This window comes from Oryx dammah, unplaced genomic scaffold, assembly GCF_014754425.2.
Source record: "Oryx dammah isolate SB20612 unplaced genomic scaffold, SCBI_Odam_1.1 HiC_scaffold_2, whole genome shotgun sequence".
Taxonomy (NCBI): domain Eukaryota; kingdom Metazoa; phylum Chordata; class Mammalia; order Artiodactyla; family Bovidae; genus Oryx; species Oryx dammah.
The window spans coordinates 193483969-193509729 of record NW_024070186.1 but is presented as its reverse complement, the minus strand read 5'-3'; the positions used below and the strand labels follow the sequence as shown (position 1 = coordinate 193509729).

The window sequence follows — 25761 nt, the reverse complement described above, 5'->3', positions numbered from 1 at the left end:
AGAAGGTGGCTCTAGAGGTAAAGAACTCTCTGCCATTGCAGGAGACATAAGAGATGCTGATTCAGTCCCTGGGTTGGGAAGATCCCCTGGAGGAGGGCATGGCAACCCATTCCAGTATTCTTGCCTGGAGAATCTCATGGACAGAGGAGCCTGGCAGGCTACAGCCCATGGGTCACAGAGTCAGATATGACTGAAGTGAATTAAGTACACAGGGGGAGGCCTACCAGCAGGTGATACCAACTGCTACGCTAGGCCTTCTCAGTATCAGCTCCTTGTTACCCAATAAAAATTCCCTGTGCTGTGTGTGCTAAGTCGCTACAGTAGTGTCCAACTCTTTGTGACCCTGTGGACTATAGCCCTCCAGGATTCTCTGCCATGGGATTCTCCAGGCAAGAACACTGGAGTTGGTTGCCATTTCCTCCTCCAGGGGATCTTCCCATCCCAGGGATCTAACCTGTGTATCTTAGGTCTCCTGCATTAGCAAGTGGGTTTTTTTTCTTTTACAACTGGTGCCACCTGGGAAGCCCCCAAATGCCCTACGTGTCCACAAGTGGGAACCTATCTGCTGTGACCCGCCCACACCTCACATTCCCCAAAGATAACGTGCCCTCATGTGATGTTTTTGGAGTCCTGTTGCTGTACGTGCCAGGTCACTGGTGGCTAAGGATGTTGGGGTCCTCTTGGCCATTGGGCTGCTTTTTTCTCTCTCTTTACACCCTTTGATCTTGGATTGCAGCCTTTCCAGAGAGAGGGGAGCATTCTTTGATCTAGAATCTGACTTGCAGGATACTCTGAGGGTGGGACAGGAATGAGCCTGAATTGATACCGTTGGTGCAGCCATCACCCTCTCCTCCATGTCCTGCCTCTCCTTCTGGGGCCCTCTTGTCAACAGGATCCTGGTGGATCCTCCCAAAAATACAGAGACAGTGACCAAGACCCAGCCAGGCCCTCTTGGTGTGTCAACAAGTCAGGAAGATGGCATGGCCACCAAAGAGCCACAGGGAGAGGGCACACAGGTGCCCAGTGGTCTTACCTCTACCAATTCAGTCCGTCTACCTTTCCGGGAGCGCACTCTGCAGAAAGCAGTCTGCTGGGTACCTGGGACATGACTGTGCCTAGTATCCAGCATGTGCCCAAGCTCTTGATCCACTGAGGGGACTAGGTGTGGAAACTAACTGTGGTGTGGGAGATAGTAGGATTGTGTGCAGGGGACAGTTCCCCAGAGGAGGAAATAGTTATATCTGCTCAAGGAGGCTGGTTTGGGAAATCTCTAGCACAGATGTTCTGTCTGAGCTTTATTTGGAAGGATAATTAAGAGCCTACAAGGGACTCAGGGGCATTCCTGGGCAGGAAAAAAAAAAATCGTATGAGTAACAGTAACAGTCAGTACAGCCATCTTGTTTGACCCCCTAGAGAAGGAGATAACAGCTGACTCCAGTATTCTTGCCTGGGAAATCCCATGGACAGAGAAGCCTGGCGGGCTGCTGTGCAGGGGGTCACAAAGAGTGGGACACGACTTGGCAACTACACCATCACCAGCATCTTGTTTGAAGAATTTCAAACATTTTGGACTGCAGGCAACCCTAGAGACAGGGAGGTCTAGAGGAGAATTAAAGCCAGTGGCTTTATTTGAGTTTCTGTAACCTTTGGGCTTACTGATAACACTGATTGAGTTGTTTATTGAAGTCCTACAGAATATGAACTCAAGGGAGGTCAAACTGAAGTGTGTGTGATGCTCGGCCAACTACCAAGGTGGAGAGGGCTCCTGCAGGTGGAGCGCAGGTGGCCTTTCGGTTGGTTGCAGCTCCAGCTCCGCCTCCTTTCTCAGCACATAAATCTCCCAACCGCACTGAATCTCCGCCTAATGTGAACAGAAGCTCCACACTCAGAGGCAGGCAGAGGGCAGCACACACAGCTGAAAGGAAACTCAGAGGAGGGAATCGCCAAGAAAGTGGCCATGGAGCTAATCCCAAGCTTTTCCCTGGAAACCTGGGTTCTCCTGGCTATCAGCCTGGTGCTCCTCTATCTGTGAGTAACTGTTAGGCTCCTCTCTTCTATAGCTTAGGTCTTGGGGTGCTAATCAGGAAAGGGGGTTCCCTTAGTTTTTTAAAGTTCAAAGTAAATGGAGAAGTTGCTCAAGCATCGGGTGCTATGGGCACCAAATGGGTTATTATCGATCTTACCCACATCTGGGTAAGAGTCCATCAAGGGCAAATTAAAAACTACTGGCCCACGTGCAGCATAGTCCTCACTGATTCCCATGGCTGGGAATCCTGGAAGCAAGGAGCAACGTGGGTTTTTGTTTCAGTCTCTCTGACTGTGCCTGCTGCAAGAGACATGAGGAAGTATCGGCCCCTTTGTCACTCAGGAGTTCCTGCTCCAGACCCTTCTTCCAGGTGTCATTTACACAAGGCATGGGGTGCACCCCGACTTTGTTGGGAGGCCTGAGACTGACAACCTTTTTTTCGTATTCAGCCCTTCCCTTTTTCTGTACCCCTCCTCAGGGCATCCCTTCCTAAGGCTCAAATCCCACACCCTGTAGTCTGCAGAAATTATCTAGTTTCCAAATGAGAAATCTTAAGATCTGAGGAGACTTGGTAAAAATCTTGAAATTATATTCATTTCTTTCACCTTTTCTTTCAGTCTCTGGAAGGGTTAGAATCAATGTACATATTTATTTTCCCTGTGATACGAAATCTGCTAAGCCTACAAGAGGCACAAGCCCCAGAGTCCAATTTGGGTTTTATTTTCCCTGTATAAGTGTGGCACAGGAGGTTGAATCAAAACCATCTAGCAGAAAAATTCCTTTCAATGTTGAGATTCTGTTATCATGGAAGGGAGGGAGAGGTTGGGAGAGGAATTATTTCCAATGAGTGATTAGAGAGATACCCCTACAAATCACATTTAGGTTCTGTGTCCATTTCATTTTCACTAAGTGTAGGAAATCATGATGACATGTACGTGGGTAATATTAACCTCATTTTAATTACTTGAAAGAAGTATTAGGCATTTAAGGTATTTCAGCAACATATTTGCTATTATAAAATTAATTGGTACAGTTTAATTTCATTCTATTTAGTACTAGATTTAAGAAATCAATATGAGTATTTCCAGCGTGTGGTTTTTTCCCTGAAGGATAAAAGAGGACTGTTGTCCAGCACATAGAAAGGTATGTAAATAAATTCACCCTCTAGAATAATGCCTGGAATATGAATCTAGTGTACTAATATATTCCTGTGATATATCGTTTTAAATATGCATGTCCAGCAAGCTATTTTAATCTTCAGGGAAGATAAGTATACATGTCTGGGAGCCGGTGATGATATGAGAGGCATCTAGAAAGAGATTGGGATGGAGGGGAGAATATTCCTCTTTCCTCTGAGCAGACCCCCCAGAGTTACTCCTCAGACCTGGTCCCACAGAAGGGCAACAGGGTTGGCATCTCATTTGCTGGAAGCCTGGGGACAAGACACAATCTCAGTCACACTGTGTGTGGTCCATCTGACAGTGGGGCTGGTACTAGCTAGTGTCCCCACCAGGCAAACATCCCTGTAGCCTGAGAAGGTACTGGTGCAGCCAAGAATCAGCCACTGCAGGCAATGTTATCGTTATGCCAACACAATGTAAAGACTATAAAAATGTTGGCTTTATCTTTAGCCCCTTCTTTTTTATCCAAAATAGCAGTACTGTACCAACCAAAACGTGAAGAGCTAGAAAGAAGCCAAATAATTCACTCAGTCCATCTGCTGCCTTGGTGGAACCACGTGAATTTAGACACTAGACCAGAGCTTTCTGTGGGACCAGTGTTGCCAACATGTTCACTCAATTGCTTGGCATCACTTTTGAGTTCATGTAGCACACTGAAGGTTCAGAAGCAGACATTGACTTGCCCTGTTTGTGAAGACAGCGGAAGCAACTGGGGTTTGAATAGCCCAGGCCGTCTCTTTTGTGGTGATTAGTGCCCACACTTTCACCAGTTGCTTTGGAGGAAAGAGAGATAGCCAACTGTGCTTGGCCAAGGTACCTCTGTGTGCACTTTCAACATAGGTACTTTCCTGAAATTTTTTGGGTTTCTCTTATCACATACTTTAAGATTGCTAGATTTCTACAGAGACTTGAACCTGTGCTACCTTAAAGGCTACCTTCCAAAGAAGGAGAGACAGGGGCTTAGTCCAATATTCTGGAATTTTTTATGGTCACTCATTTTTTGTCACACACAGTCTTTTGCTCTACACGGAAAGGTAACTGAAGACTGGGAACCCTGATATCTCTTTGTTGAAAGTGCCCATAGGGCATGATGAACCATTTACACACAGCATACTTTTCAACCATACCTTACTAATTTGCCTCTACAGAGTTAGCCTTGGAGGCCTAGCAAGTTCATGTTTAAACCATTGATGGCAGTCTCTTCCTTCAGCCTATCTTTTCCTGCACTCTGTCATCTCTCAGGAACACCAGCAGGCTTGCAAAGATCCACAACTCGGAACTGTGAGCTTGCACACATAATACATGAAGGCTAACCTGCAGGCAGACCGCTGTAGGGAGCACCAGGCCTGATTGGTTTTTAAGACAGTTGAAGTGCAGTGGAAGTAGTCTAGCTGCGTTATGATTGAGAATCTTCAGAAAGATGAGTGTATTTCAGGCCCTGGGCTTAGCAGGTGGTTGGAGGACCTGATGCCATGAGGTGGGGAGTGGTCTGGCGATGGATCCTTTAGTCACTGATTCATTTATACAGTTTCAGGGAACAAAAGGGTCAATCACCCTTTTTTGTAGTTCAAGTCAACCAAATTGCCTGGTGACAGAGTCATAGGTGTAGCTGAAAGGTACTCAATTTCTATGATGGCAGTGGAAGCCTTGAACACAGTTTTCATAATACAGACAAGAACACTGTGCTTGTTTTAAGGCCTGCTTGTGAAGACAGAGTTAAGAAGAATCAGATTGTAAAATGAGGTCAGATCATGGAGGGAGAACCCACTCCAGTGTTCTTGCCTGGAGAATCCCAGGGACAGGGGAGCCTGGTGGGCTGCTGTCCATGGGGTCGCACAGAGTCGGACACGACTGAAGTGACTTAGCAGCAGCAGCAGCATGGAGGGAGCTCTGATGCATTGGCCACTTGATGGGAGGAGCTTACTCATTGGAAAAGACTCTGATGCTAGCAATGATTGAGGGCAGGAGGAGAAGAGGGAGACAGAGGATAAGATGGTTGGATAGTATCACTGACTCGATGAACATGAGTTTGAGAAAACTCCAGGAGATGGTGAAGGACAGGGAAGCCTGGCATGTTGCAGTCCATAGGATCACAAAGAATCGGACATGACCGAGTGACTAAACAACAAAACAATGTAGAGGAAAGGAGAAAGACGAGAACAAGGTCAATGTAGACTCTCGTAACTGTCATTGGGCAGATGCAGTTAATCAAAATCTCATGTTTGATACAGAAAAAAAAGTTTCCCCTTTGTATCTAGAATGAGAATCTCTAAATCATGGAAGAGTTAACTTGCTGAATACATATGAATGAATTTTTTGGAGGAATTATAGCTTAAACCTCTCAGGAGCTCTCAAATTTAAATATTTATCAAGCATACACTCTAGGATTGGGACCTTCAAGATTTCACTTGATGGTGAAAGTGATATTGTCTCAGTGTGCAAGAGGGAAAGAAGACGATGAATGAAAGTAATTATTGCTTTTGGAATTGCTGTTATTATTTATCACCTACATGTTACCTCTCTAGGCTGACAGTTCCAGTTCCAAGTCTGTGACTGGCCAGCTCCACACTTATTCCACAATCCCTGACCTGGATTTTCTCTTTCACTTTATAGATATGGAACTTATTCACATGGATTGTTTGAGAAGCTGGGAGTTCCTGGGCCAAGACCTCTGCCTTATTTTGGAAATGTTCTGTCCTACCGAAAGGTGTGTGTTGTTTGATGTCCCTTTTTTGCTTCATATGGTTGAAAATCCCAGCTGAGTTGCATAGTAAAAATTCTCCTCCTCAGGAGGCAGTTGAGAGTTTTCTTACTTCCCAGAAATGGCATCGTAGGCCCCACCCACACATGCCCTCTTTACCTGAGGCCTCTATTATCAGCTGTCAGGAGCCTCAGGTTTGCCTCTCAGACAGCTGAACTCTCTGGATGAGTCAGCACAGAACTTGACGTTCCATCTTGTAAGCTCTGTGAAGAGGATCTTATCTCTGCCAGGTGCAGATTCCCAGAAAGGCACAGTCCTAATAATTGTCAGGAGAAAAGCATGAAGGGATGCCTGGTCATGGCTCTTAAGCAGCATACAGTACAGTCAGATGTATCCTGTTGGTAGCATAATCTCTGGGTAAAAACTCCTTTTTTTCTCCTTTCTCCTGAATTGCTTGGATGCTTCAGTTCTAATGTATTAGGTGATTTGTACATATTTGGATTGGATTCTCTCAAGAACTGCTTAATGCCTGCAGTTTTTTTTTTTTTTTTTTCCGTTTTCTGCTCTACCTCTTGCTACATATGACATCTTTTGGGATATGAAAAATGTAACAAAAGCTTTCTGCTTTTCTTCTGTGCCTTCAAAACAGGCACCTCACGGGTGAGTTTGAGCAGGGAATGAGTGTAACTGAGACAAGATGGTGATTGTCTATTTGCTTCAGATACTTAACCGCTAAATACGTTGTGGAGTTTTAAAAAAATAAGGCAGAATCACATATACAAAAATCGCTAGAAAGGATATGATTTGACAAAATTATTAGAAGTTTAATTTAACTGAAAGGAATGTACCAGCTGGCAGATGGACTGTGAATTCTGATATTCATTCCACTCTGATGCCTCCCCCAGGGCCCGGCCCCTGAACTGAAGGGCGTGAACTGTGTTCAGATGTGCAGGGCAGAGCCCCGTGTGCCGGCTGCTCTCTGGCTCAGATTTCCTGTCCTGCAGACACGAGGCTTGTTTCTCAGATCCTGATTCTCCCAACTGAGGTCTTCACTGTCTCATTACTGCCTCAGAATTTCCTGAACATTTTTCCAGCTGAAGAAGCAGTAATTTCCTCTCCACCATTCCCAGGTGAACTCCTTAGTAGATGCACCCCAACTCACATTTCTGAGACCTTCATTTACTTGTTAAAGCATTAAATATCATGATAGAAACTTAGGGACAGGCTTTTTTTTAAGTTATAGAAGTAAAAACTCAGGCCAGGTTTTTTTTTTTTTCCCCCCCTGTGTGTATGTGTGTGTAGCAGAGTTTTATTAAAGTACAAAAAGGGACAGAGAAAGCTTCTGAGAAGGGTGATGGAGAGTGCCCCCCTCACTAGTCTTAGCAAGGGAGCTATATACTTTTAAAATTGGTTATTACAATAAATCAAAAGAATGTCTCAAGTTTGTAAAGGTCCTACCAGACCCACTACCACAATTTACAAGTTTCAAGATAACAAGATTAGTCAGAAGGTTCTTGCTAAGGAGAAACATGTCCTCGAGCAACATACATTGTTATATTGACTAAGACAAAGTAATATAGAAAAAAATATTTGTGCTTTTCTCCTTGAGAGCCCCAGACCCCTTTCTCCTCTTTGGGGAATCGGACTTTTCATCAGCCTGCCTGGGAACTGACTCTCTCATTCCCACCTTTCCTTTTAGGAGAGTTACGTTGCCAAGGGAAAGGGGCATCGTTTTCATCCCATAACTGCTTCCTGCTGTCGAGGGGCATAGTCCCTAAATTGTTGAGGCAACATATTTTCCTAACCCTCATGTTGAGGGTGTCTGATCCAGGGGCCCCAAGTAATAGTTTGAGGAACCTGTGGCATTCATAGGAGCTTGAACAACCATTTGTAACTTAAGAGGTTTCAGCCAGTTAGAAACAAATCCAGTTACATCATTATAGATGTAAGGCAAAATGGTCATTAAACCAAGTTAAAACATAATCAAAAGTTACATTATGTCCGTAGTTACACCGGTCCATCTTAGGATTGTTAGATGTCATCAGATCAAGAAGAGGCATCACATATGATTGTTGTTCATGAAGGTATTTGCAGAGTTGAAGAAAGTCCTTTCCTTGAAGCGGAGAAACCCACCATGGGAAGCCTTCAATTGATTAGGAGGGGGAGTGCTCCACAGACCCAGCAATTAGACCAATATGGAGGCTGGGTCAGGGGTCACCTCCCAGAGTTCTCGTAATGTTTGTTGAAAAGCTGAGTCACATAGTTAGTTAATTCTAAGGCTTTAGGATCTATGACAATATCTGTGTGCCAAAACAGTCTGTCATAGAGAGAGTCCCTTTTTGGGGGGGGCACTTTGAGCCCTCATTAAAAGCTGGGCAAGTCCTCCATAACCCGGAATCCAAATGTGGCAATAGCCTGTAATGCCCAAGAATCCTCTCAGTTGTCTGAAAATCATAGGTGGAGAATGATTTAGTATAGGTTTAATGTTAGAAAGCATCATCCTTCAAATTAGTCACTGAAAATTATACAGCTTGTTTAGGAATTTCAGAGAATAAAGTATAAGAATTAGACACTATTTGTATATCTAGAACAAGTCTCTACTTATCACTTGACCTTTTCACATCCAAAATAGGAGTGTTGCATGGACTATTGTAGGGGATTAATAGCCCTGTTCCTTTAAGTTTTCAATGATAGGCTTTAACCCTTTCTTAACCTCGGGTTTTAATGGATATTCCTTTTGATATGAGAATAGGTGAGGGTCATTGAGCTTGATAAGGACAGGAACAACATTTTGTGCTCGACCCACAGTTTTTCCATCAGTCCACACTTTAGGATTTACATTTTTTTCAGTTAAAAGAACGGGTTCCATATTCATGAAAACAGAGGCCTGGACTTTGTTCAGTATATCCTTCCCCAGAAGGGGTGAAGGAGACTCTGACATGATTAGAAACTCATAAGGAAAACAGCTCAGAGTCCCAGTTGCAGCTTAAAGGAGGACTGAAATAATAGCATTTGGCTCGTTTTGACAGAAGCGGACCAGGGGCTTCAGTGAGCAAAGAGAAAGCTGCCCCAGGGTCCAAAATAAAATTGACTGGTTGGCCCCCCACAGTTATTAATGCCCAGGGTTCCTCAGGTGTAATTAGGACGGGAGTTTCTGTGGTGACCCCTGGGCACCTTTGGTCCTGATTGTCCTGAGAGTCCGACCCCTGGGGCCTACACCTTAGAGGGCAGTCTCTTCTCCAGTATGGTCCTTTGCAGACCAGACATGGAGCCGGGGGTGGCATAGATGCCTGAGGGCCATCCCACTTGAGATGCCTCTCCTTTCCACAGTAATAACAAGCCCATTCCTTTTCACCTGGGTCCCTCTGGGCATTTTTCTCAGGCTGTTTCAGAGCAGGTCTAACCACCATTATTGGGGCTTCAGTCTTTTGCCTGGTTCTTTTTTCCCTCTTACTTTCCTTCTCATATTCTTTACCATAATATACTGTCTGAGCCAGCTGTAACAGTTTTTCTAAAGACTGATTTGGTCCAAATGCTAGTTTTCATAACATGGCAGATATCTGTAGCTGACTGAGTGAGAAATCTATCTTTTAAGATCATTTCTCCCTCTGTAAATTTCAGAATCAATGTCAGTAAACATACGGAGAGCCTCCTCTAATCTTTATTAGGAGTTTACCAGGAGCTTCCTTCTCTCCCTATTCTATGTCAGTTAATTTAGCATAGTTTAAAGTCTTAGCATATGCTCTCTTGAGTCCTTCAAGAATACATCCGGCGAAGTGGCTCTGTTATGGGAACTGCTTGGATCCCAGTAGGGAGGAGGGCTATTTTGTGATCCCTCTTTCCCCTTGCCTCCAAGCCATTCATCTCCAAAAGTAATGGCTTCCCCGAAAACTCGAGCTCTTAAGTCAGGAGTCAGCATCTGTCCCAAGACATATCCTCTAAATAGTCTACCGAGACTGAGGCAAGCCCTCCTGGAAGGGTGCCCTGATTCTCAGCCTGTTCAGTTGGCAGCCCCAGATACAGGGGCAAAGTAAGAGAACAGGAGGGAGCTGAAGGTTTCACACCCAAGTCTGTACCCTTAGGACACAAGTCTGGCATGTCTCACAGAGAGATAAAGAGCAACATATATGGCACTTCCACCCATTTCTTTGTTTTCTACAGAACTGATCTAATTGTAAACAATATTGTAATTAAGAGGCTCTTCAACAGGCCAGTGTTCCCTGTCTTCCAAAGGATACCATGGCCATTTGGTATCACAGAAGATCAGCCATGTCTTTTTAAACTCTGGGGATCAAACTTATCCCAGTTGTTGTTGTTTTAATACATTTTAAAGGAGTGGTTCTGGAACTGTTAGTTCCCATCTGTAAGAGAGAAAAAAGCAGCATCCACAGCCATGGCTTCTTTCCACCTAAGGCACTCCTCCCTGCTCTAGATGGGGGTGTAGACAGACTTTCCACCGAAGTTTTCCTTCCCTGGTCGGACTTAGTCTGTCGCTTACCAATGCAGGCGCCTGATTCACCCCTCCCAGTTCTACCACTGAGATGGGGTGGAGATGTACCAGGGGTAGATCTGTTGGTATCCTAAATTGATTTCTAGTTCTGTACCACCACAACCTTTGTTTGATTTGTCAGAGTAGTTTCCCAAAATGTTTTCTGATCTAGGACTACTAGGGGAAGCATCCGTCTTCCCTGTGCCTATGCACACTCCTGAGTACAGTCCTGACTGCAGTAGAAATGGTGAGTCGTAAAGTGATAAACAACAACCATGATGTCCCTTCTGACTGTCACCAGCCAGTATATGTGATAGCAAAAGGGTTGGCTGGCGAGGAAAAAGTTATTTTTGTCCTCAAGCTACTAGGACCAACCCTTCCAGTTTATTTCCACAGATTCCACAGAAAGAATATCTAAGGAGTTGAGACAGAAGCTACCCGAGAGCCTCTTCTGGTCCAGTAAGAGCTAGCACTACCAAAGGAAGAAGCCCTTTGCATTTCCAATCTGACCAGATCCTGCAATTTCCAATCTGTGTCCTCAAAAATCTCATGGTCAGCAGCAGTGCTTCTCTCCACATAGATCAGAGGCACGGCCATGACAAAAGACTCACTTTCAGATCGCTGGTCCCTGAAGCAGGCAGCCAAGAGAGTGACCTTTAGCCTGAGAGACATTCCTGGAGTTAAAGTTGTGTCTTGCTCTCAAATATGCTCTTGTAGCTTTTGGCTTCTAGCAAGACCAGGCACTTCCATGACTACCAAGCTTGGGGTCTAAGTGAAAGTACATAGTAATGTCATGAATCACAAGTCCATTGAAAGTCTATGACCCAACAGATTAGGTTAGTGGTTCTGATTCCCCACGCAATTACGAAATCGTCAAAGTGACCAGGAAAAACTGACCGAGAAAGGAAAGTTCGGTCCACACGCTTTGCCCTCCTCTGGCCACTCCCCTCACAGGGACATTGGATGTCTCTTGGCATTGACAGGTGGTATAAACCCACAACAAGGCTCCCCTTTCTGCCTTCAGTCATTACAAGGCACTGTGAAACTGCAGAGCAGGGCTCATCACTTGCTTTGTGCAGGGCGTGTCATTCATTCACACAAGCAAACCACAGAGTTAGTAAAGTAAAGCAGAAAACATGTATACTGAGAAAGCAGAGAGGCTAGAGCTCTTGAGTGTTCTTACCCTGTCCTGAAGATCCTGGGCAAGCCCCAAGATGATAGCTTAACGTGAACAATGTGGATTTAAGACCAGGGACCAAGCTTGATCACTCAAGAGCTTTTGTGTAGCAGAGATTTATTTAAAGTATAAAAAGGGACAGGAAGCTTCTGACATAGATATCAGAGGGGGATGGAGAGTGTCCCCCTCGCTAGTCTTAGCAAGGGAGCTATATACTTTTTAAATTGGTTATTACTATCAAGCCAGGTGTTTAAAACGCACTGTTCCTTGTATAGTTGTGGCACCTCCTCATTTTTTTCTGTGTTGAGCTGGAAAACTAGAAGGCATCCACTTTGTCATTCATTCACTCACTCACTTTCTCATTGAACACACACCCCTTAGACTTCTTTAAATCTGCGAGATTAAAAGATGTCATGGTGCTTTAACTTGCTTATTCTGCTAGAATTCTAGAAAGAGCTCATGAGATAAATGAAAAGACTGCTAAACTAGGAGATGAAAGTGTGTGTGGGAATCTGTTACTTCCCTCAACTTCAGTTTTGTCACATGTCCATGGGGAATTAGAGATTAAGAGATTTTAGACAACACATGCACAAGGAAAAGCCTTCAGGAAGACAAGGAGTAATTAGTATTCACTGACAGGGGTAAGTGTTTAGTATCTACAATACTCAAAGAATATTCAAGAGTGATTTTAAATTGTCAGTTTCAAATATCTCCTCTATTTTCCCTCCTTTCCCTTAAGACATTTGTGAATAAGAACTTCCCTCCAACTGCCAGTGAAAAATAGTTTTGTGAATTAGAGATAGAGTTCAATACAGGATGTTAATAATATTGTTTTTCCTTATAGGGTGTTTGTGAATTTGATGAAGAATGTTTTAAAAAGTATGGGAAAATGTGGGGGTGAGTATTCTGAAAACTTCCATCAGACACACTTGTTATAATAATCCTGCCCTCCCCTGATGGTGTGGAGGGCACTCTCAGTCCAGAGCTTCATGGAATGAAGTCATTTGCTGTAAAGCTTGCAGGTTTGTTCTACCAGAGGTCCTAAAGGCCACAGGTATCCAGGTCCACAGTCTGAATCAGGCCTGGAGAATCACAGGTCGTCATTTTTCTCCAGACTTTGAGGCCCAGGGACTCTTAGCATCACTTTCTGTCCAGGATCTCAATCTTCATCCCCTTTTCCGTTTTTCTCTCTTTAGGTTACCTTTAATTGCATAAAATGCGTTATCTCAGAACATTCTAATATGTGCTCATAAATTATCTTATGACCCTTTCCCACATGATTCTCTTTTAATTTTTACCCAGTATCCTTTATTTAAATTTTGGATTTAATATGTCCTTTTGGAAAAATTGATGAGGGTTATAGATTAACATAATGGGAAATCATTTCTGCTCAGCTTTTTACTTTCTCTACATGTATGGAGTTTGTTTGTTTAATTTTCAGGTAAGACTTTCCAATAGAATTGTATTCAATTATTGTTTTATCTACTGTTTTTCTCTAATTTTGAGGAGATGTAGGGTATATATATCTAACCTAGAGTGTATCAGGTGGGCTTTAGGAGCTGGAGGTTTGGTGAGAGCAGAGGGAGAAGTGTCTTGTGGTGCTTCTTTGCCAACAGCAAGTGGCAGAGTCTCTACCTGTCCAGATCTCTTCATCTTCTCTCATGAGGCCCTCAGAAATCATGGGAACCTGTGGGTTGCCATCGCCCCAAATGTCAACCTGGTTAAGTGGAGAGAATACATAGCACTGGGACACTACTGGCCCAGCTCCAACTGTCCCTCCAACATTTAGTACCTGTGAGCTCTGACTGGAGTCCCTTTCTCATGGTGGATCCCAGTTCTCTTTTAGAAAATGGTTCTCATGCCTGGATGTACGAGGAGCACCTGGGAGAGCTTGTTATAAATATAGACTTTGACCCCACTCATCAGTACACTGAATTGATACAATCTGAGGTGGGTTCAAAAATCTGATTGTAACTGTTAGTGAAAGAAATTATTAAGGCTGGAGTGACATCATGAATATAAAGCAAACCACTGTCTCTTCTCCACCCAACTGTTGTTGCAAAACCATGATGGGAAGAAGGGAATCATACAAATAATAAGTCAGTCAGGTGGAAGAGCAGATTAAGTGCCTCCTCAATCTCTCCTGTCACTGCTTCAGCACTAAATGCTCTTGAAACTCACTTACACCCTCTGAGTTTTAGAACAGCTTTTGGAAATGGGCAGATGTAAGTGCAGTGTTTCTCTGCAATTTTTATATGTGATCATGAAACCATTTGAGATTCTCCTATGAAATTAGAGGAATAGGGAACATGTGGAAAATCTTCCAATTTGTTTTAGCCATTGCAAGTGATTGATAGTGAAACCAAAATTTACAGTCAGAAGACTGTAAATAACTCAGAATAAACCTCATTCCAGTGTCTGATTCCCATGAATGGACATCCTGATGGTCAGGAGATGAGGTCAAACAGTGACATGTCGCATCTGAGGAAGTCAGTTTTGTGTGATAGGTGGGTCAAACGTGGGCCTGCCCTGCTGCTGATGGATGTTACTGACATGGAGCCCAAGGCCCATGGGACCCATGTAATGAAAAGAAGATATTTAAAAGATGAGTTATACATACTTCTCTGATCTTTTTCATTCTCTTTTTCCTTTTGTTCAAATTATCCTCAACTTGATGCTACCAAGGATATCTCACTATTTAAAATATTTGCTTAAAAAATATTAACTAGCAAGCAAATTTTAGAAAATAGGACAAAAAAAATCTTTCATATCCCACTGTCACTTGTGAAGCATTCCAAATCTTCTTCCATTTGCAGATATATTGTTATATATTTATGATAGATGTGTCTACAGTTTTCATCTAATATTATATGCATTTTCATGCTTTGGGTATATCTTCAAAAATGACTGAGTAGATGGACTCCCCTTAATTATTTTTTAATTTTCAGATAATTTACTTCCTTCAATTATTTACTAACCTAACTTCCTTCTTGATAATGAAATATATTAAACCTATAAAAATTATGGAAAATGATACAGGAAATACCCACATACTTACCACCTAGAATTAGCAGCGTTTTCATGGTATTTTTAATGATGACTATAGAAGGATGGATTATATAATGTTAAGATAAACATCTGGACTTCCAGGTATGGCTCCAGCTGCAGAAAATGGCTTATTAAGTTTAATCAGCTCTGTTTTCCCTACACAGGATTTTTGAAGGTAAACAGCCTCTGTTGGTTATCACAGATCCAGATGTGATCAAAACAGTACTAGTGAAAGAATGTTATTCTGTCTTCACAAACCGGAGGGTAGGCATCCATTTTTTAAATTTAAATTTTGTTTATTAGATATGCATTTTGAAATATATTATAATTCACAGGATGTTGTTAAAAGAGAAGAATCAAGAGAAGCTGGATGTCATGTACCTTTTGTCCTGATTCCTCCAATGGCAATACATTGATTAACTAGACTACAATTTAAAAGCAGAAAACTGACATTCATACTATCCACAGAGCATATTGTGATTTCTTCAGTTTCATGCTCACTCATTGTGTATGTTTTGTTCTGTGAAATGTGTCCTAGATGTAGATTTATGTAGCTACCACTACAATCAAAGTACAGAACTATTCCATCCCTACAAGTCTCCTTCTTACTATTCTTATATAGTTGTAGCATGTAGCTTGATTTTTCCTCTTATCAGGGTCTTTAGCATAGCAAACACTGCTCTTTAAATTTTGATGAGTGATTTATCAATTTTCCCTTTTATGGATTTTGCCTTTGTTGTCAAGTCCAAAATATCTTGACTTAGCCCTAGGTCTTGAAGATTTTCTCCTATTTTATCCCTAAACATTAAATCATTTTATGTTTTACATTTAAGTCTATAACCCATTTTGTGTTAGCTTCTTTGTAACATATGAGGTTTTTTTTTTTTTTAATTTGGCTTCTAAATTTCTAAATTTAAATTTAAATTTAAATTTCTGAATTGCCCTAGCACCATTTATGGAAAGACTATCCATTTAAAATAATTTATTTCTTTAATATTTATTTATTTATTTTTAGCTGTGCTGGGTCTTCATTGCTGTGCTCAGGCTTGAGCCTGGCAGTGTGCAGGTGTGTGGCTGCAGAGGTTAGCTGTCGGCAGCTGTGTCAGTGCAGTCGAGTGACAGTCGTAAGGACTGGCTTTAGGCATCTGAGCATCTGCAGGGCCCTGTGATAATGTTTTGCACATGCGCACCCAAAAAGATTGACTGCTGGTGTCAATCCTGGGTCTTATAGCACACATGGTGTTACTAGCTTGGCAGCTCTAGTAGGGCTGGAGGCAGTAGGGTAGGATTCATGAAACTCCCTTAACACCATGAACATGGAATAAAAGGTGGCTGATTGTTCAGTTGACTGGGGAGAAAGGCTACACACATTGGTCAGTTTCAGTTGGTATCAGAAGATTGACATGGCTCGTCCTTTCTCTTTTTTGCCCCTTCCTTCCCCTCTCCTTCCTTTGCCTGCCATTTCTTCCTGGACAGTCCAGTCCTAAACCCGTAGGTGGGCCACAGAAGGTGGGCAGCCTCACACATCAGGGTGGGGCCAGAGAAGGAGGGCAGTGGCTCAAAGTCAGAGACCGGAGACCGAGCAGGGAGGGGAGGGTGTCCACAGGGATGGCAGCTGGGCACTGGTAAATTGAAAGTGAAAGTTGCTCGGTCGTGTCCGACGCTTGGCAACCCCATGGACTATACAGTCCATAGAATTCTCAGGCCAGAATGCTGGAGTGGGTAGCCTTTCCCTTCTCCAGGGTATCTTCCCAACCCATGGATCAAATCCAGGTCTCCCACATTGCAGGCGGATTCTTTACCAGCTGAGCCACAAGGGAAGCCCAAGAATCTTGGAGTGGGTAGCCTTTTCCTTCTCCAGGGGATCTTCCTGATGCAGGAATTGCACCAGGGTCTACTCCATTGCAGTACTTGGATACAATCTCAAAAACGACAGAATGATCTCTATTCATCTCCAAGGCAAACCATTCAATATCACGGTAATCCAAGTCTATGCCCCAACCAGTAATGCTGAAGAAGCTGAAGTTGAACGGTTCTATGAAGACCTACAAGACCTTTTAGAACTAACACCCAAAAAAGATGTCCTTTTCATTATAGGGGACTGGAATGCAAAAGTAGGAAGTCAAGAAACACCTGGAGTAACAGGCAAATTTGGCCTTGGAATGCGGAATGAAGCAGGGCAGAGACAAATAGAGTTTTGCCAAGAGAATGCACTGGTCATAGCAAACACCCTCTTCCAACAACACAAGAGAAGACTCTACATAGGGACATCACCAGATGATCAACACCAAAATCAGATTGATTATGTTCTTTGCAGCCAAAGATGGAGAAGCTCTATACAGTCAACAAAAACAAGACCAGGAGCTGACTGTGGCTCAGATCATGAACTCCTTATTACCAAATTCAGACTTAAATTGAAGAAAGTAGGGAAAACCACTAGACCATTCAGGTATGACCTAAATCAAATCCCTTATGATTATACAGTGGAAGTGAGAAATAGATTTAAGGGCCTAGATCTGATAGATAGAGTGCCTGATGAACTATGGAATGAGGTTCATGACATTGTGCAGGAGACAGGGATCAAGACCATCCCCATGGAAAAGAAATGCAAAAAAGCAAAATGGCTGTCTGGGGAGGCCTTACAGATAGCTGTGAAAAGAAGAGAAGTGAAAAGCAAAGGAGAAAAGGAAAGATATAAGCATCTGAATGTAGAGTTCCAAAGAATAGCAAGAAGAGATAAGAAAGCCTTCTTCAGCGATCAATGCAAAGAAATAGAGGAAAAGAACAGAATGGGAAAGACTAGAGATCTCTTCAAGAAAATTAGAGATACCAAGGGAACATTTCATGCAAAGATGGGCTCGATAAAGGACAGAAATGGTCTGGAATTAACAGAAGCAGAAGATATTAAGAAGAGGTGGCAAGAATACATAGAAGAACTGTACAGAAAAGATCTTCATGACCCAGATAATCACAATGGTGTGATCACTCATCTAGAGCCAGACATCCTGGAATGTGAAGTCAAGTGGGCCTTAGAAAGCATCACTATGAACAAAGCTAGTGGAGATGATGGAATTTCAGTTGAGCTACTTCAAATCCTGAAAGATGATGCTGTGAAAGTGCTGCACTCAATATGCCAGCACATTTGGAAAACTCAGCAGTGGCCACAGGACTGGAAAAGGTCAGTTTTCATTCCAATCCCAAAGAAAGGCAATGCCAAAGAATGCTCAAACTACCACACAATTGCATTCATCTCACATGCTAGTAAAGTAATGCTCAAAATTCTCCAAGCCAGGCTTCAGCAATACATGAACCGTGAACTTCCTGATGTTCAAGCTGGTTTTAGAAAAGGCAGAGGAACCAGAGATCAAATTGCCAACATCCGCTGGATCATGGAAAAAGCAAGAGAGTTCCAGAAAAACATCTATTTCTGCTTTATTGACTATGCCAAAGCCTTTGACTGTGTGGATCACAATAAACTGTGGAAGATTCTGAGAGAGATGGGAATACCAGACCACCTGACCTGCCTCTTGAGAAACCTATATGCAGGTCAGGAAGCAACAGTTAGAACTGGACATGGAACAACAGATTGGTTCCAAGTAGGAAAAGGAGTACGTCAAGGCTGTATATTGTCATCCTGCTTATTTAACTTATATGCAGAGTACATCATGAGAAATGCTGGACTGGAAGAAACACAAATTGGAATGAAGATTGCCAGGAGAAATATCAATCACCTCAGATATGCAGATGACACCACCCTTATGGCAGAAAGTGAAGAGGAACTAAAAAGCCTCTTGATGAAAGTGAAAGAAGAGAGTGAAAAATTTGGCTTAAAGCTCAACATTCAGAAAATGAAGATCATGGCATCCGGTCCCATCACTTCATGGGAAATAGATGGGTAAACAGTGGAAACAGTGTCAGACTTTATTTTTGGGGGCTCCAAAATCACTGCAGATGGTGACTGCACCCATGCAATTAAAAGACTCTTACTCCTTGGAAGAAAAGTTATGACCAACCTAGATAGCATATTGAAGAGCAGAGACATTATTTTGTTGACTAAGGTCCGTCTAGTCAAAGCTGTGGTTTTTCCAGTAGTCATGTATGGATGTGAGAGTTGGACTGTGAAGAAGGCTGAGCGCCGAAGAATTGATGCGTTTGAACTGTGGTGTTGGAGAAGACTCTTGAGAGTCCCTTGGACTGCAAGGAGATCCAACCAGTCCATTCTGAAGGAGATCAGCCCTGGGATTTCTTTGGAAGGACTGATGCTAAAGCTGGAAGCTCCAGTACTTTGGCAACCTCATGCAAAGAGTTGACTCATTGGAAAAGACTTTGATGCTGGGAGGGATTAGGGGCAGGAGGAAAAGGGGACGGCAGAGGATGAGATGGCTGGATGGCATCACTGACTTGATGGACGTGAGTCTGGGTGAACTCCAGGAGTTGGTGATGGACAGGGAGGGCTGGCATGCTGCGATTCATGGGGTCTCAAAGAGTCGGACACGACTGAGCGACTGAACTGAACTGAACTACTCCATTGCAGGCAGATTCTTTACCAATTGACCTATCAGGGAAGCCCCTTTCACTTTCACTGGTAAGGGAACCCAAAATACTCACTTGTGAGGTTGGCCCATAGGGTGAGGGGGCATTGTGAGTGGAAAGGGATGCATTGTGGATTGGGTCCATAAAGGAGGATTGATAAAGTAAAATATAGAAAGGATGATGGAAGCCAGAATTCTTACTGTTGGAGAAGTCACAGGTTCAGAGACTGAGAAACTAGTCTGTGGAGTCACTGCATGTATTATCAGTGTAAATCCATGCTTTTCTGTGTCGATAGATGATAGCAGGCCAGATGATATAGACAGATGACGATAGATACAGATAAAGACAGATAGGTGTGTGTGTGTGTTTGTGTAGCTACAAAAGCACATCATACCTACTGCTTTCCACTGATGTAGTATAGACACTTGAGCAGCTGCAGGGGTCTGGGATGGGGTTCTACACATGCCCAGCCCAAAAGATCAGGGGCTGGCAACCGATGTGCATTTTGGGTCTCAGGGCATCACTGGCTGGAGCAGCTCTTTTGGGGTTGAGGGGGAAGACAGGATGCAGGAAATTGGAGTCTGCACATCACTGACTCAATGGACATGAGTTTGGGTAAACTCTGGGAGTTGGTGATGGACAGGGAGGCCTGGCATGTTGTGATTCATGGGGTTGCCAAGAGTCGGACACGACTGAGTGACTGAACTGAACTGAACTGAATGTAGAACCCTAGGGAGTGATCAGCATGAAAATTTTCAGAGGTTTTCCAGTGACTATGCTGGCACTTGGTTTTGTCATAGCAAAGTTTCTGGGGTTTTCTGCAGAGCAGGGTACAGAGAACCATAGTCACTCCTGCTGCGTGGTTGACACTGGTAGTCCCTGCCCTTCTTCTTTGTTCCTAGTTGTCTCTAGATGTCTCAGCTCTGTTTGTCTCTGGGAAGGGTGAAAGCAAAGCAGGTCATTTGTGCAATGTTCTGAAAGGCTGGAGAAACAGGTAACTGATCGTGTCTCTTTTAGTCATTTTTTATTTTTCCAGCAAGGGAAAATGTCTCAGGCTGGGGAAATGCCTCTTGATGCTGAGCAGTGCAGGCCTAGAGGAAGGGATGATGTAAACAAAATGTATCTATTCTCCTCTTTTTGTGAGTTATTTTCAAGTGTGCTCTGTTGTATTGCTGACACTTCTTAGACCTATTTTCATTTACTGTGGGCTATCTAATTGTGAGACAACAAAGACTGGAGTCTCCACTCTGGTGATGAGTCTCCTATGTTGAAGATGTCACTTTAGTATTTCATCATTAAAGTGATATTAGCTGTAGGTCTTTTTGTAGATGCTCTTTATCAAGTTGAGGAAATTTTTTTTGTCTTCCTATTTTGTGAGTTTTATCATGAATGAGTGTTGGAGCAATCTATTTTAAAACAAAATATAAATTTGAAAGATTGAGGAGATTTTCAAACAGGTTTGCTTCGTACGCCTGTCCCAAGCTGATAAGTAGAGTTGTCTTCTTTCCCCTTCTATTCCTGGGGGAAAATGTAGGGGGAAGTGTTTTCCACATCATTGCATTTTTTTTTTTTCAGAATATCAGGTAGATTCATAATCTTTTGCATAGTTAGTACTACTTAAAAAGCCCCCACCATGTCTACACATTCCTTTTTCCAATTGGTCAGGCTGTAAATATATGTAAAGACCAAAGTAACCTGAGGCAAAATGCAGTCTGCCAAGGCTATCTGGCTGTCTGTCACCAATCCCTTCTCTGCATAGCCCAGGAAGATGAACTAGATCATATTCCCTTCTGTCCCCCTGGAAGAACCCTTTCCGTACTACATGGGTCATTTGTGTTTAAAAGGAGATTGGAATATGAAGGAAACCACATCAAGGAGGTGAATGTCTCTTCCACATTCACAGGAACCTATACATTCAGGATAAATGTTTATTATGCATGTAGCATAGGGCCTGGTACTACATAGATAGTCAGTAAAGATTTGTTGAATACATTGTTCCCAAATTATTAACACATTTTCCACAACTGTTGAGACTTCCAACACTTAGGTAGGGTAAAGTGTGTTTTGCTTTCAATTCTAGGTTTTTGGTCCAATGGGAATTATGAAGAATGCTGTTTCTGTTGCTGAGGATGAACAATGGAAGAGAATACGGACATTGCTGTCTCCAACCTTCACTAGTGGGAAGCTCAAGGAGGTAAGAGAAGAGGGTTTTCCATGAGCAACTTAAAGAATAAGGTAGAAAATAAATTCATATCCCTGTCCAAGGAGTGGTGTGCCAAATTTAAGTTTCCTAAAATGGTTCTTATCTTCACATCCTAAAAGAGACATAGTCAGATTCATAATAAAATGTCACTTAAAGCTCCATGCCCCTGAAAACCAGGTTCTTCTAAAACTTGAGTCTCCACATTTAACTTCCAGTGCTGTTGTGTTTTGTGTCTAGATGTTTCCTATCATTGGGAAGTATGGAGATGTGTTGGTGAGGAACCTGAGGAAGGAAGCAGAGAAAGGCACGTCCGTCAACATGAAAGAGTAAGTAGGGCTGAAGCTGCTGGTCCTCTGAGCTCCATGGAGACCCTTGTGTTTCGTGCCTTGGAGCCAACTTCCTACTGCTGAGTTACTCTAGTGACCAAACAGGAGTAAGTATTATAGTTTACAACTCTGACTGGCCACCCGAGAATGAGTGGTGGCTCATGAAAATATCAGAATGTATCTTCTGTGTATGTGAGCCAGGGTTAATTTATCTACTTAACTGTCACCTTGGATATTCTGGGAGACAAAAATACACAGTTTGGTCTTAAGCCAGGGTGCATGATGCCTCCAACTCTGTTGTTTTTTCAAGATTGCTTTGGCTATTTATGGTCTTGTATGGTATTTTTTGGGGCCGCAAAATCACTGCAGATGGTGATTGCAGCCATAACATTAAAAGATACTTACTCCTTGCAAGGAAAGGTATGACCAACCCAGACAGCATATTAAAAAGCAGAGACATTACTTTGCCAACAAAGGTCCGTCTAGTCAAGGCTATGGTTTTTCCAGTGGTCATGTACAGATGTGAGAGTTGCACTGTGAAGAAAGCTGAGTGCCGAAGAATTGATGCTTTTGAACAGTGGTGTTGGAAAAAACTCTTGAGAGTCCCTTGGACTGCAAGGAGGTCCAACCAGTCACTCCTAAAGGAGATCAGTCCTGGGTGTTCATTGGGAGGACTGATGCTGAAGCTGAAACTCCAGTACTTTGGCCACCTGATGCGAAGAGTTGACTTATTGGAAAAGACCCTGATGCTGGGAGTGATTGGGGGGCAGGAGGAGAAGGGGACGACAGAGGATGAGATGGCTGGATGGCTGGATGGCATCACCGACTTGATGGACATGAGTTTGAGTGAACTCCGGGAGTTGGTGAAAGACAGGGAGGCCTGGCATGCTGCAATTCATGGGGTTGCAAAGAGTCGGACACGACTGAGCGACTGAACTGAACTGAACTGAATTGAACTGATGGTTCCATATAAACTTGAGGATTATTTGTTCTAGTTCTGTGAAAAGTACCACAAGTATTTTGATAGGGATTGTGCTAGATCTATAGATTGCTTTGGGTTGTATGGACATTTTGAAAACATTAATTGTTCCTATCCATGTACATGCAGCATCTTTCCGTTTGGATTTCCTTCATTTTATCGTTTTCATAGTATAGGTCTTTCACTTCCCTGATTAAGTTTATTCCTAGGTGTTTTATTCTTTTAATGTGATTTTAAACAGGATTGTTTTATTATTTTCTCTTTCTTACAGTTCTTTATTACTGTATAGAAAAGCAACAGATTTCTGCATATTAATCAACTACCTGCCACTCTACTGAATTCATTTATTCTAGTTTTTTATTGGAACTTCAGGGTTGCCTATATAAAGTATTATTTCATCTGCAAACAATGATAGTTTTACATGTACCCTTCCAATTTGGATGCCTTTTACTTTTTCTTGTATGATTACTATGACTAGGACTTCCAATTCTATATTGAGTAGAAGGGGCAAGCATGGGCATCCTTGTCTAGTTCCTGATTCTAGAGACTACTGGTACAAAACAGACACATATCAATTTAATAAATTTGAGAGCTCCAAAATAAACCCTTATACTTAGAGTCAATTAATCTATGATAAAGGAGGCAGGAATATACAGTGGAGAAAAGACAGTCTCCTCAATAAGTATGCTTTGAAAACTGGATAGCTACATGTAAAAGAATGAAATTAGAACATTTTCCTATACCCTATAGAAAAACAAACTCAAAATGGATTAAAGATCTAAATGGAAACCATTAAAACATAGAAGAAACAATAGGCAGAATGGGCTTTGCCATAAATCATAACAGTATGTTTTTGGATTTAACTCTTAAGGCAAAGAAAACAAGAGTAAAAATAAGCAAATGACCTAATTTTTAATTTTTGCCTAATTGAACTTAAAAATCTTTTGCAAAGTGAAGTAAAATATTGATGAGATGAAAAGACCACCTAGTTAATGGATGGGAGAATAATTTGCAAATGATATGATGATAAGAGGTTAGTATCTAAAAATATATAAATGTCTCATACAACTCAAAATCTAAATAACAACCCAATAAAAAATCAGCAGAAGATCTTAATACATTTTTTCAAGGGAAGATATACAGTTGAAAAGATGTTCAACATTGCAAATCATCAGAGAAATGCATATCTAAATCACACAATCAGCCAACACTTGTAAGTTTGGGTGAGGATGTGGAGGAAAGGAAACCCTGGTACAAGGTTGGTGGACTGTAAATTGATGCAGCCACTGTGGGAAACCATATGGAGGTTTCTCCAAAAGCTTAAAGAAAACTATTGTCTGTGTTCCATCATGTCCCACTCTCTGTGACCCCACAGACTGTAGCCCGCCAGGCTCCTCTGTCCTTGGGATTTCCCAGGCAAGAATACTGGATTGGGTAGCCATTCCCTTCTGCAGGGGATCTTCCTGACCCAGGGATCGAACCCAAATCTTACGCTTTGCAGCCTGAGGACTGTGATATGATTCAGGAATTCCACCCTGTGTATACATCCAGTGAAAATGAATATACTAATTTGAAAAGGTACATGCACCCCATTTCTTTTATCAGCTTTATTTACAGTAGCCAAGATATGGAAGAATGTAAGTATCTGTCAGTAGATGAATGTTGAAAGAAGATGTGTCACACGTGTGTATACACACACACACAAGAAATATTACTGAGCCATATAAAAGAATGAAACTGTTCCATTTACAACATGTATGGACCTAGAGGGTATCATGCTTAGTGAAATAAGTTAGAGAATGACAGACGTTGCATGTTATCATTTATACATGGAATCTAAAACTAAAATGAATAAATATCAATATGACAAAACAGAAACAGACTCACAGTGTAGAAAACAAAGTGGTGGTTACCAGTGCGAAGTAGGAAGGGGAGTGCACGATAGGATAGAGGATTAAAAGGCACAGACTACAAAGTATAACATAATTGTGCTACAGGGATAGGCTGTACATAACAAGGAATGTATTCAGTATTTAATAATAACTTTAAATGGAGTATTTAAAATCACTCTTCTACACCTGTAATTAATGTGATATTGTATGTCAACTCTGGTTTTGCTCTAAAAGGGAATCAGCTCTGAGCACAGGTTCTGTGGTGAGGTGAGACCCAGATCGATGTCCCCTTTCTTGGCTCCCCAGGAAGAGTGAATTTACTCCCTTTGCTCTGCTCAGACACAGTCCTTATACACTTTTTATTGCCCATAGTCAAAGCACACCACTGTCCTTTGTCTGATTGTGGGTTCTATCCTCCTATGACTGAGCTCCTTGAGTTTGGCGGTGGGGGGGGAGTCTAACTTGCCTTAGTGTCCCCATCCCCCCAGCACAGGGGCAGCTGCATCATTCACACTCATACCCACCTCAGGAGTGAGGGATAGTAGCAGACAGTCTTCCGCGATCCAGCAGGTGGTTCTGAGAGAGTATGGCTCTTGACCTGTCTTGCCTGGGCATCTGATTTTATTGTTGACGTTGGATATGGATAGTCAGCTGGTCCCAATTTTAACTTTGTTTATCTTTCTCTACTCAGTGTCTTTGGGGCCTACAGCATGGATGTGATTACTAGCACATCATTTGGAGTGAGTATTGATTCCCTTGGGAACCCACAAGATCCCTTTGTGGAGAATGCCAAGAAGCTCTTAAGATTTAATGTCCTCGATCCATTTCTTCTCTCAGTAGGTAAGTGTCCTACTACATTTCTTTTTCTGTATTCCTCCTTCTGTCCCTCCTTCCCTCTCATTCTTTCTTCCTCCCTTCCTCCTTCACTCCCTTCCTTCCTTTTTCATAGGTTTATTGAGATATAATGCACCAATTTAAAATATGCAATTCAATGGTTTTTATAACCTAAGTGTCCATTGATGGATAAATGGATAGGAAAAACGTGGTGTGCATACACACATACACAAACACAACGAATACTATTCAGCCATAAAAAGGAAGGAAATTCTTCCATTTGCAGCAATGTGGCTGGACCTCATGCTAAGTGAGATAAGTCAGACAGAAAGACAAATACTATATATTGAATCAAAGGAAGAAATCCAAACT

General features: G+C 42.4%; 1 protein-coding gene across 1 annotated transcript in view; it reads left to right on the top strand.

The window, feature by feature from the left end:
- The first annotated feature begins 1855 nt into the window (after window positions 1-1855).
- Window positions 1856-25761, top strand: part of LOC120879780 (cytochrome P450 3A24) — a 43336-nt gene continuing 19430 nt past the window's right edge. Inside the window, exons 1-7 of the mRNA XM_040262804.1 lie at window positions 1856-2028; window positions 5821-5914; window positions 12419-12471; window positions 14787-14886; window positions 21236-21349; window positions 21596-21684; window positions 25247-25395. Of these exons, the coding sequence (XP_040118738.1) occupies window positions 1958-2028; window positions 5821-5914; window positions 12419-12471; window positions 14787-14886; window positions 21236-21349; window positions 21596-21684; window positions 25247-25395 (670 nt within the window). The 5' untranslated portion in view covers window positions 1856-1957. The remainder of the gene's footprint in view (window positions 2029-5820; window positions 5915-12418; window positions 12472-14786; window positions 14887-21235; window positions 21350-21595; window positions 21685-25246; window positions 25396-25761) is intronic.